Raw genomic sequence first — 12,826 nt, 5'->3', positions numbered from 1 at the left:
AGAAGGGATTTTAAATGGCACAGGCAGCACAGTCATGTTGTCACCCAACCTAAGGATGATGCATCCATCTGCTACAGGGTACTGTGGAAAAGCAGACTGAAAAAAATGCTTGGTTTAATTTACAGCTGGCACTTGGGAAGCTCCAGACTCAATGCAGCCAACAGCTGGGAAGGAAGCAGAAACACACCATGGCTGAATTCCAGGAGAGTAGGGGCTCACCCACCTAACATCCTGAATTGCATTTTATCTATTTTACACAGCTTAGTATTGCTCTGCATGTGAAAACTGCTAATTCAGCAGGCAAGAAGAAGTGACTTCAGTTAGGAAAAGATACAATGAAACCTTTTACATGTGTCTTGACTGTTCACCCAGAAACTAAGCCGCAGGTTTAAAAGCCACACAGCGGGCAAACTCAGACTGCTTGTGTTCTCTTAAATCCACCCAAAAGAGCACTAGAAAAGAACAGAGCGGTTGTTGCTACATTAGTGACTAATATTAGCTCCACTACATGAGGAATTACTGGGAGATATCCAGCACTAGTCTAGGCTGTGCCAATGGGAAGTCAGGAGTTCAAGTACGTACATATCTTTCATAGCTGTCAGTCTTCTGCACATTAAACTGCTCAGCTCTGGGGCAGAGCTCCAACTCCTTCAATAGTATGTCAGGGAACTGTGTTTCACATGGTAACGTGGGAAAAGGTGTTTTCCTGTGACCCTGCAGAACTCCCATTCTCTTGTGCTGAGGTGCATTATCCACACTGCAGTTCCAGGGTGGCAGCTCTCTGGTTCAGTACCAGTCCACAGCGTAAGGAAAAATGCAGCATGTGCAACTAACTTCCACAGCTTTAACCTATGCAGACATGTCATGCACCTCACACACATTTGGCAGGACCAGCTGTTTATGTGCCGTGGGACAAAGTGTGTGTGTGGAAAAGCCTTTACAGCATCAGCTTTTGGGGACCTTCATACTGGGATTGTATGTAATCTATGCTCCACACTGGGAGCGTGTGTGATTTGCTACTGCCCTTCTGCTGTACAGTAGCTGCCCTGAAATACCTGGCCTGGGGAGGAGGGGTTTAAACCCGACCGCTTGACATGTCCTGATGACAAAATCAGTTCCCTTACAACTGTGGTGGTGCTGACTGGTTTCAGCTGAGCCAGAAGCTGCAGAGCTGCTGCGCTGTGGGATGCAGGCCGCTCAGCAGGCACAGGGGACTGTTGCCCTGCTGCACGTGGCACACGATGCATTTGTCACACAGCTGCGTGGAAAGCAGCATCAGGAAACAGATCGAATCCCTCGCCCTCCCTCTGCTCTGCCTGTAGCTCTGCTCCGTGCTTGCGCTCCCTGCCAGCCATGAGGCAGCTCAGGAGCCAGACCCTCTGGCCCCAGCTGCCCCACTGGGGTCAAGCACTGACCGTTCTTCCTCCACGGCTTTCCAGCTTCCCTCCCCCAGCCTGCTGTCCAACACACAAACCAGATGTGCTTCTGGAGCTTTGCTGTCCGTCTGACAGCACAACTGAGGCAACTGGTTGTTGCTCAAGTCAGAATGTAGCTACAGACCAGCCATCTATACAACATGCTTACCTCTTCAGCTGCTGAAGTGCCGCAGATCAAGGCCAATGCAAAGCTGCTGTGCTTCCCATTGGATTAGCATTAGCCTCATGCCTAGTAAATCTCTGGGAATAACTACTTGACAAGCAGGGAGGAAGCCAACAGACAAAGCCTTGGCCCTCCCACAGGACCCAAATCTGATGTGCAGTTCTCTGACTTCAGATTAGCTTAGGGTCTTCAGAAATGTGCACTATGAAGTCCAAGTGATCATAAGGCCCTGAGGCACCTTTGAGTTGGAGAGGAGGAGGGAAGGATTAGTTCCCCAAGGGCTAGAAGTAATGTGCAGCCCTGGCCAGTGACACTGAGAATAAGGCCAGAGCTGCAGTTTAGCCCCAGTGCTGGAGCTGTTAACTCACTGGATCGGGATGTGTGGAGCAGGGGTACGTGTCCTGACACCTAATTTTAATAATAGCTTGTAAGTGTCAGTGGTAATGTCATCTCTTTAACAGTAGGCCTGGAGATGATCTGGACAAGAGCATCATATGCCCTGTTAAAACAGCTAATCTGCATAGAACTTATGACAAGACAGATCTTTTCAGTATTGCATAAACTGGCTGAATATTCATTTTTAAGGCACTGTCCAAATGGGTTTGGTCACAGATGACTACTCCAAGTCCTCTCCAAAGCTGGTATATACACCAGGGAAATAACACAAGAATGTGGGGGGAAATGCAGCAACAAACCACCCCCTGTAAAAGCAACAAAATACTGCCTTCAGCCAAACCCCTCCCAGTTAACATCAGCTGTAATGGTGACAAATTCCAGCAAAACATGGGCTGGCATTTGGTTCAGTACTTACTGGCCACTTTTGTACAGGATCGGTGCAGGGCAGAGCAAAAAATCAGATTCTACTGTTTTAGGCCTTTCATCTGAAAAACAAAAATCACATGAGCTTACTATGCTGTGCAGCTTAGGTGAGGAGCTGCCATGTGAACATGCTGTGAGGTCCCTCCATTCCCATGCTCCTTACTGGTCTGTCCTGGCTGAAACTGGCAGCAAGGCAGGCCCAAGGTAAGGAACACAGAGCCCCAGAGCTGGCTGTGAATGCCAGGTGAGCCCAGTGCTTATTGGAGCTATTTGGGTCAGCTCATGCTCTTCCAGAGAGAACACTTCCTGGAATCAACACCATCTTTGTGGAGAATGAGATCACTATTAGTAGTTTCCTGGTAGTTGGAAGATGAAGGTTTGTTTCTAGCTGGCTCCATCCCTGTGTGTTGCATTGCAGGACTGTTTTATTAGCTGTGACTCGAGTGTTTTTCTCCAGTGTTTCTTCTGCTTTTGAGTCTGTGTGATTTGCAAGCCTCTTACACTTACAAAGCGCCTATCTGTAGAGCATGTGAAGCACTTATTTGTAGAGCCTTGTGTCCAGTACAGCATTTCAGTTCTGCAGGTGTGAGATGGGGAGGATGGAGCTTTTTTATCTCACACATTTGGGAAACTGGGGAAATCCAGCTCCTGTGTGCAGAACCATCAGCCCAAATTTCCCCATGGCAGGACTGATGATTTCTCTGCAAGGACTGTTTCCTGACCGTGGGGTGAGAGCAGATAACTGATCTGCCAGATCAACTTGGAGAGGACTCTGTCCTGCATTTCAGGAACAGGCAGACAGACAAGCAGTTCAGGGGCAGCTGAAGGAGGAGCTGTTGGCATAAATGAGCTTTTCATATGTGCTATAATCTGCACTGACTGCTTGGCCTAGATTTGGGGCTAGTTGTGAGGTGGGGAAGAGGGATTAGCACATTGCCATATGTTTTTGTCTTAATGGTATGTTTCATAGATTATTTTTCTATCCCACAGCTCCATTTGGCAGGTTTCCTTTCTAGCATTTGGTAATGGTTCTTTATAAATGCAGAACAAGAAAGATGCCAAATGCATCTTTTAAAAGCAGGGGAACTGACACAGTAAGGGTGTGCTCAGAGGCTGGTCCCAAAGAGAGCCCAGGCTCTCAGTGAGGGCAACTCCAACACCAGCAGATGCTCGCCCAAGTGCCCTCACACACTGAGGGTTCTGCAAAGGGACTGACTGCCAGTCTTCTGTAGAGGAGACTGCAATGACATGGGGATGGTTGTCCTTCTCCTGGGACCATCTCTTTTGTCCTGCTACTGCTCCAAGCGCCTTCCCTGTCTTTCTGTTCATCCCGGCTCCACTGGCCCCCCTTTGGGCTTCCTCTGAAACAGGCAGTCAGAATCCAGCACAGAGCTGTAGAGAATGACCTCGTGTACTGTGGGAAGGGCCATTTGAAATGTCCCACTTGAAATGTCCCTGCTTTCTTCCTGTGCTACTCCCCAGCCGCTCACTGTTGTCCATTGCTGAAGACGTGGACCGGGGGGATGTAGCAGGCCCTGGCAAGACCCCACAGAGCAGATTGTGTTTTTATAATCAATACATCACTGTGCCATTCCCCTACCCTCCTGTGCTTCAGCACACCCCTTTCTGAAGCCAAGAAAAAACAAGCAGCCCAGAGCTGTAGTTGGCAATTCTCACATCAGATGGTAGCAAGTGTTTGTGGGCAATGGGAAGCAGAGGTGACAATTGTAATAGAAACTGAAGGGAAATTTATACAAGCGGAATTGACTTACACAGGCTGCCTGCATCCAGAGTTACTGGGTTACCCTGTTAGTCTGCCAAATTATTGTAGGTATTTACCAGGCAGGAGAAACCGGCAGCCCACTCCAGTATATACAATATTCAGGGTAAGGAAGAAACTGCACTGGAAACACAAATTCAATTGTGTTGGAATTTAAAACATACTAATACAGAAATCAGATAGGCAGGGAAAAATTCAGTTGGAGTTTTTCCTTCAACTTCTTTTTTTTTTTTTTTTCCAGTCTAGCTGGCTTCGATGGAATTCAGTTTAGAGCTACAAGTTGGATGAACTTAACCTAGCCATCCATTTGAGCTTATGGATAGAAAAAGCAAACTCAGATATAAGCTAGAGGGAAGTGCCAGTACAAGGTGTCATGGTCACCATCTGAAACAGAAGTGCTTTGTGCTACGGCTGCAGTCAGCCCTGATGCTGGGCAGACAGAGCTCACGGACCACGACAAAATACACCACTGTTCTGACTTGGCCTTTCTCTATGCCATTGCAGGAGGAGGACTGATGTGCCCCTGAAACCCACAGCACACCTGGCAGACCACCCAGGACAGGCAGAGACCTTGCAAACAACAAGGTAAGTGCCTCTGGGAATTGCAATGAGATGTTTTGGCCGGGATTCACTGCAGGAAGGGGACCTCAGTCAGTACACTGCAGCCACGAGTTGGTTCATCAGCAAACATCTGCTTGCCCAAACGTCAGGAGCCAAACACTTCTCACCATACGAATGCCCTCAAGTGAGGGGGCTGCCAACACTGCTCACAGCTAAAGGCACCTGGTAGGAAATTGAAACCACTGAGGAGAGTGTGAAACAACTTTGTTCCCTTTACTAATCCTCTGAGCTTTGCTGCTCTCCTCCTCTTGGCTTTTTTTCTCTCTGAGCTGTCATGAGCTGAGGTAACTGCAGGACTACACAGGCAGGAGACGGCAAACGTCCGCACTTACGGATTGTCGTTCCGTTCACTTGATAGGTGCAAGTCACACTGTCAGTTCTCCCACCGAGGGTTAAGCCGCTTCCTCTGAGAACAACTTGAAACTCCTCTGGAGGGGAAAGCAAACACAAAATCACCAAACTGCAGTACACTGCACTAAGCTGCACTTAGACCAGGGAAACTTCACTTAGTCTGCAATAAACAAAGCACACCATAGTAATGCTTCCATCTTAGTGACATCTCCTTTTTCCTGAACCCCTGTACTGAATTCTCCTTATAGATTGGCAAAGACAGGATTTGTTCCCAAATCTTTATTGAGACAGCCCTCTGAAACTGCAAGCGCGTTCAGGCTATTAGCATGATCTGGGGCTCAGCTGCACAGTAAGACACAGTTTCTCAGTGAATGAGAAATGAGAAATAGGGGACTCGGAAGAAGACTCCCCAAACCCAGATCAGGCTCACTTGAAGTACCAGATGAAGAAAACATTTCTCCTTAGTACTATTTCTCTGCAAGTTGCCTAAGGGCCACGCTATCTGTGAGCTGTGCAGAGGAGGAGTGAAAAGCATTTTTTTACCAGGGCCACTGACTTCATCCAGAGCAGCCACATTTTCATAAAAATATCCAAGTAACATTTTGCAGCTACCTTATTTTGATTGATCCCCAACTATGCATAGATGATAAGCTTAGAAAGAAGACCAAGCCTTAAATTTCTGTGCAACTCTTGTATTTCATTAATATATTTCTCTTGCTGCCAAAAAATGCAGTCACATGCTTTGTTCTTACACTCCGCACATATTGGGGCAGAGTTGAGACAAGGGCAGAGCAGACTCGGGAGAGGGGCACGTAAATCCTCTCCAACTTCCATGTGCATTACCCAAGCTATGGAAGCAGGCCCTGGTGGTCAGCTCCCCTGAGGAGAACAAGAAGGCTACAGAGAAATCTCATGTTTCTTTAACTTTTTGAGGACTGCAGTTAGAGATGCTTTATTCTAGACACACGCAGTTTTCCTTTGGATAAAGCAGAGGGAAACCACAGTCCTATGATAATTGAATAGGATATAAAAACTATAGAACCTTACCTCCTACACAGACACTGGATGGCTCCAAATATAAAATCTCAGTGCATGATTGCTTCAAAACCTATTGCAAAGGAGGAAATAGTCACAAATAGGTTTCATAGCACTACTTCCATGAGCAATCTTAGTTTAAAACAAATGCTTTTCCCGGAACACACATACAGCTACAGGTTTGGTTTGCTAAGTCCAACTTTGTCGGACATCACCTGGAGCATGAGCAGTTCCTGCACACCTGCACAGTCAAGTCTAGGAGTTCCTAAGGCTTGGATTAGTTTAAGCCCTATAGAGCTTTTGAAATATAATGATGTACAGATCCCTATCCTGATTTTCCATGAACCCCAATCCTTATGTTTAAGCCAACAATGAATCACAAGAAGCCTGATCCAAAACCTAATCCAGTGAAAAGCAGTGTTCCAACAATGAAGCCTGGTCCCGCCAAGTGCACGTTACTGTGAGTGCTGGCACCTTGCCCAGCATGGAGAGGCACAGTGACAGCGGTGTTCCTGACTGCGCTGCCTGCCCTTGGACAGGAATCTCACTTCAGCTCTCCCTGTTGTACGTGGGATTTTTAGCAGGCTTTTGTAAGCATTCCATGGCATAAGTTCAGCTCCCTGCAATCACGTGCACAGCACAGAGTCCTGTTACTGTCCCCTCTCTAGCTTCACTTGCCAGGTGTATGCCTGCTGCTGAGCTGCCCTGGCTTCCTAAGTATGTCCCTCAGTCTTACTCTTAACTCCTGCCTTCCTCTCAGTAGGACTCCTTACTCTGTGATGTTTCCCAGTGGTTTGTGTTGCTACATACCCAGGCCCAGCAGAAACAGTCAAGCAAGCGCTGTTCTGACAAGAAGCGCACCAAGAAAGAGAGCATCTTGCCTCACTGAACGCTTCTTGTGTTGCCTCTCCCCCCACAAACTGTTGTGCACAAATTAATCTTTTAGTGCTTTAAAACCCATGTTAAATATTAAGTGGTATTTTAAAAAAGAGAGATGCCGCAGGCACATGCATTTGGATGAGACACAGCAAGAGAGATCTTAGGAAAAAATGTAGCCCGGAGTTCAGTGCGAGCCAAGCAGTTCATATTAGCTGAGGATCTTGCTTCCAAAAAAGGGCTTTAGCCTCTTGATTCCTATTGCAGTGTGGAGACAAGTTATCTGTGGCTTGTTTGGGGGCTGGGGAATATTTTGTATAGCATTTTATTCCTTTGCTGTAAAAGCATGTTCAGTTGTTTTCACTCAAGAGTCAGATAAATAGCTCTCGTGAAGCTGAGACTGGGGGCCAGCTTCATGTGAAGCACAGATCTCAGTAATTTTGTTTTTAGGGGGAGAACTTCCCAACCCCTGTCCTGGCCCCATTTGCCCAGTGTCTGAGGAAGGGTCAATGGTATTACCTGGAGGCTGGGGAGAGGGGAAGACAGTGTGGGACAGGACCTGACTTCCCTTGCCAAGCAGTAGTTCTCTGGTTTCATTACATCCCAGGGTGAATTTTCAAACACTGAGCTTCCAAATGCAATATAAATCAGGAAAAAACCTACCTGAATATATTTAACTACCTTTGGGTTTAAGAACAAACTGGGAGGGGCAGACACAATAACCCCAATTGAGCTGAAATACTGTGTAGATAAAATGATCACAAATCACGAACAAAAGCAAATTACAATACAGAGGTCAGGATACACTGATTTCTTCCATGGAATCCATTTTCATGCATGCTCTTGGCTAAAGCAGCAAATACCAGATGTTAATACTGCTCTAGAAATAACTGCTTCGACAATAATTTTACATAATTTTTATTACTGCCATCCCTTGCTTAGCTTAAGCAAGCTGTACTGCTTAGAGACTGTCTCTTTGCAAGGGTGGTGGCCTAATTCTACCATTTCCCCCCAAACAAAGCTTATATTGGGGTGAAAACACCTCTGAGACTACTCAAATTTGGGTTTGTAAGTGTCAGGTTGTTTTCTATCCTCCAAAAAGCCTCTTGATAGTCCACACATGGGGGGGAAAAAAAAAAAGGATAATGGTAGAGAAATGTGCCTTGTCCCCAGAAGCCCCTCCCCTCAATGATCAAGTTAGCTTAAAAAGCAGACATGGAACCTCCCCGAGGACTAACTGGGTTCAGGTGGAGCCCATCAGAAGCACATGGATATGGTTCTCTGCTTAATCTCTGCTGACGCTCTGCGTTCTCCTTAACACTCCCTCAAAGCAACATTGAAACACTGCTCAGAGCAGAGTTTCCCCAGAGTTAAACAGAAGCCATCAGACTCTGTGCAGGGTCCAAGCCCAGGAGCTGTCCTGAGCACCAGCCCTGTGTGGAGTTCGGCTCACAAGGATTCTGCCATCACCATGGGAAGCTGAGGGTAATTTCAGTACAGCAAATGCTGCATGTGCTTTCATGTGTGGGGGAAATGAACACATTTGCATGTCTTAGGAGAAGGTACAGAAACCTGTCACCTGTCATTGCTTCCACTCACTCTTTTCTACCTGTTTCAATCTTTTTTCCCTTTCCATGCAAGCTAATCCTTCCAGCCAGCACAGTGCACTCCAGCACTCCAATAGAAAGTTTTTTCCCCCTGGGGAGAAATTAGGTGAAGGCATCGTAGCCATTTTCCTTAGGATCCATGTCCATTATTTAACATGCCTTCACACCCCTGTCCTTTAGAATTTAAAACTAACTTTAAACTATCCCGATGTGGAAACCTGGGCTGCCACGTCATCAAGACCAAAACAAACTCCACAGAAATATATACAATGCTCCCTCTTGTCCAGTTCAGGATAATCTAAGACCCTACAAATTCATTATTTAGAAACCTGCCCACAAGAACAGTTGAAATAATAACTCTATAAGGCCATCCTTGGATAGGATAGCTAAGCACTCTGCTAACATAAAATAAAGTAAGACAAATTGCCTTATTCTAACAGCATACAAGAAGAGATTCTGAGAACTGATGTCATCCATTTTCTCTCCAGAGGTCCGTACCAAATATAGGACTCTGCTCCCAGGCTCACAAAGGCTTTTCTCTCATTCCCTGCCTTCCCCCTCCTCCCGGTGCCGGCTTTACCAGAGAGAGCCAATTCCCCACAACCCCAAGTGCATAATAGAGCAGAAACTTGTCAGCCTTTGTCCTGCTTTGCAGCTTCAGCAGTGGGGAGCTATGGTAAGACTAGAGGGTGTTCACTGCCTCCTGAGGTGACCTGTGCAGAGCGGGAATGGTGCCAGCTGGAACCAGAGTCGGCCAGGTCAAGTGACCACAGCTGTGAGCTCATTAACAAAGGTGTGGCTGCTGGGACAAGAGAAGGCACTGCAGTTCTGTTCTTAGGCAGTCAGTCTCTTGGACTGTATGAAAATGAGACATGGAATCCATGCCCCAAACATCCACTTGTGCAACAGCAACACAACAGACTGCTGAGGAAATGATTCTGTAGCTTCTCTTGTTCAGGACTTGTTACATTGCTGCCACATTGCAGCAGCAGCAACCAAGGATCTTCTGTTTCAAACCCTGGTATTTTTTAGGGCCAGTTCTTAGAGCAGCCAGCACAAGAACCAATGGCACGAATGCAGCTTGTGCTCCACGCTGACTCTGCTGCCGAGCACTGCTCCGCAGGGATGGATGCATGCAGGGCAGTCTCCCACCCACCCCTCCAGTGAAATCCCTCCTTATGGCTCCTGAGTGCACTCTGTGCAGCTCCTATAGCACCTCTCAGTAAAGCAAGTTAAGCATTTCAGAACACTTCTGAGAGCAGAAGTTACCAGAAGAGAGGCATCCAAGATACCTGGGGGCACTTGCAGGTAAACTCACCCTCAATGCCAACTTGCTGGCACACCTTGGGTCCTACCTGCCCAAACAGGCTTTTCTTTGCTGAAGGGGTCATCTGTCAATCAGCTGCTGGGCTGCCCAGCTCCTCTGGGAACACCATGGCCATCCCAACTGCAGCTGTGGAGCTTTAAACCACCTATGTCCAGGCTAGTTCAGTGACTTACAAGTAAGCACAAATGTCAGTCTTCCTGAAACAGTTGCAGGAAGTTCATTTATCAGGTCCACTGATCCATTACCAAAAGCTTTACCAGCTTTTCCATGTGGCCCCACTTTTCACCTAGTGTGTTTTTCCCAGACTTTCCTGATTGTTAAGGAATACTTAAAATCCATATCCATCCTCACAGCTTTCTATGCGCTTCCCTCTAGAAGGTTCCTGAAGGCTCACAGAAACTTCAGTTCATCATTTCTAAAAGATCTAGGCTCCCATTTTTGTCATTACTAACACATTTCCTCCCACCAGAGCTGTTGGAGAAACTCTGCCTGTTTCTGACCTGCAGGTGTCTGCACTGACCACACCACTGGGGTGTTGTCAGCCCCGAGCTGCAGAGAAACACCCCACACCCAAATTCTGACATCAGCCAGCCCTGAAAGGGCAGATGTCCCTGCAGCACGAAGGCAGCCAACTAACAGGCTGACATCAAGTTCCCCACTGCTCGTGGTCTTTGCAAACTCCACCTCTGTTTATCATTTCTGCCTTGCCAGAGATCTTTCCCCTGCTTTATGCAATATTTCTTATCGTGGAAGATGTGCTTTGTGGCTCTTCCAGGACCTCTTCAGCCTGTCATAGACTGGGCCTGGCTCCCCTGGACTCTTTTTTCACCCTCACTGCTGCCCCTTACAAGTTCTCAGTGTTTAAGAGCAAAGCAGGATGGCTCCTGCAGCTTTTTGAGTATTTAGCCTGCCATTCCCTCAGCAAGTGCTGTAGCAGGCGGCACAATGTTACGCAAACAACAACTTTCCCTTCCAGGACACTAATGAAGGTTGTGTTCCATGAAATTGTGAGAACAATGCACTAGTAACAAGCCATGAGCAGCCCAACCGTACAGAGACAATTAACAAAATATGGTAAGTGTCAATTTGTCTTGCAACCTCACTCGGTTTTGCTTAGCCCTGTATGCAGTTCAAAAGTTTTTGGCAGCAGGCAGCACCATAAATCATAACTTGCATGGCATCTGTTCCTGCCCAGAACCGTACACTGCATACAGGGTTTGGGTAGGTCATCAGCACAGCTGGATTCTTCACTGAACCACCATAACAGTTTCAAGTGTTGAAAATGCTCCATAGCTGTGCAAAGCATTTGCTTCCTGGGACAGAGATCAGAATAACCAGGAACTGCTGGAAGGAGACAGCTGCTGAGATGTTCTGGTCAGACTTGGCATGCTAACAACTCTGAACTACTAAGGATTTCTAGGGCCACCAGTGTATGTTGAGCGTTCTGTGCTTCAGCTGGCTCTGTGAGTGCAGGCAAAGCCTCAACAACTGCCAGCTGTGGGCCTTTTCTTGATGAGGAATTGCCTGCACCTTGGGGCTCCTGGTTTAGCTGCTCAGAAATGCCACTGGGTGTGGGCAGCAGCTAGTTAAATGGTAGGCAACAGCCGGGCTCCTGCCTACACAGGTGGAGCTGGGTGTGCAGATGGGGTCCAGAAGCCCAGATCGGAGCTGGGGAAAGCTGCCCCAGCCAAGAGAACACCGCTCCTGAGCGAGGCCATTCTTTGGTGAGTCAAAGCATTCTGGAGCCCCATCCCAGCTCGGGGCTGTGGAGCCCCTCAGAGCAATGGATGGTGAAGGCAGGATTGTGCCAGTGCTGGGTTAGCTGTGTCCAGCTGAGCTCACCCAGGTGCTTGTTTCAGTTCCTAAAACTATTCTGCTTCGTTCCTTCCAATTGGCTGCAGCAGGACTGGGCTTACCCTGTGTTTCCATGTATATTTGTTTTTCTGTGAGTCACTTAGAAGTATTACTGGCAGCTTTCTTCCTTTTTTTTTTTTTTTTTCTTTTTAACTCAAAACTTTTTTTTTCCACTACTGCTAAGACAGTAAAAAGGAAAGAGAAGTAAAGCAGGAGGTGTAAAATCGGTTTGCTGGACTCACTGGTTTTGTTCTAGAGAATGAAATGTTGACTGTGTGTTGAGCAGGACTTTTTTGTGCTGAATTCAGTGACTCCTATGGCATGTAAAGTCAATGTGTGTGAAATGAGGGTGCTGAAGAATTTAAGGCGTTTGTAGGCTGGCATTGTTACAGGTTTCTCATTCATGAGCTGCTGCTTTTTTTATGTAAATAGGACTGGTGCCCCCCCCCCCCCCCCCCCCCATAGTGTAGCAGAATTAGGTTTTAACAAAAAAAAGATCTGGAGTAGGTTACAAGAGGAACTAAATTTAGGTAGAGCTCTTGATTTCTGTGATTACACTCAAGAAACCTTTCTCAGACTTTTTAAGTGAGAAGCACCTTCACAGCCCACCTTCAGCTCTGGACAGGCCAGCCTGTCCATATAGCAATTAATGCCTGAACTCCCTGAAATTAACTGTTTCCAAAGTGCAGCCTTTCATCCTTTCTAGCGTTGGTTTCTCATCACGTGCCTCTGCTGTGTTCAAGCAAGCTCTGTCATTTATCTCCCCAGCGCCGATCTGTGCAGAAAGGCACAAGGCAGCAGGACTGCCTCACACTAGACCCAAGGCAATCAATTCAGGGTGACTTGGAAAGAAACACATGCTTTTCAAGGAAACACCATTTAGGTGCTTCTCTCCCACAAAGTGAGAGCAGGAACTGCAGCAGTTAATATCTAATGGCTCCTACCTCTCTCTGCTGC

General features: G+C 47.1%; 1 protein-coding gene and 1 long non-coding RNA gene across 5 annotated transcripts in view; one reads left to right on the top strand and one right to left on the bottom strand.

Annotated features, from left to right (window-relative positions):
* ANTXR2 (ANTXR cell adhesion molecule 2) overlaps positions 1-12,826 on the bottom strand; it is a 77,081-nt gene that overhangs the window by 47,284 nt on the left and 16,971 nt on the right. The window contains exons 8-10 of the mRNA XM_059843475.1: positions 6,218-6,278; positions 5,152-5,247; positions 2,411-2,480 (exon numbers count right to left, since the gene is read on the bottom strand). Coding sequence (XP_059699458.1) covers positions 2,411-2,480; positions 5,152-5,247; positions 6,218-6,278 — 227 coding nt within the window. The remainder of the gene's footprint in view (positions 1-2,410; positions 2,481-5,151; positions 5,248-6,217; positions 6,279-12,826) is intronic.
* LOC132325947 (uncharacterized) overlaps positions 1-12,826 on the top strand; it is a 33,113-nt gene that overhangs the window by 5,175 nt on the left and 15,112 nt on the right. For all 4 annotated transcript variants that reach the window (XR_009486090.1, XR_009486089.1, XR_009486092.1 and 1 more), the window contains exon 2: positions 4,703-4,783. This is a non-coding gene — a long non-coding RNA (uncharacterized LOC132325947). The remainder of the gene's footprint in view (positions 1-4,702; positions 4,784-12,826) is intronic.

This window comes from Haemorhous mexicanus, chromosome 4, assembly GCF_027477595.1.
Source record: "Haemorhous mexicanus isolate bHaeMex1 chromosome 4, bHaeMex1.pri, whole genome shotgun sequence".
In the NCBI taxonomy this organism is placed as follows: Eukaryota; Metazoa; Chordata; class Aves; order Passeriformes; family Fringillidae; genus Haemorhous; species Haemorhous mexicanus.
The sequence above is the reverse complement of the archived record's forward strand: the minus strand, read 5'-3'. Positions and strand labels throughout refer to the sequence as shown.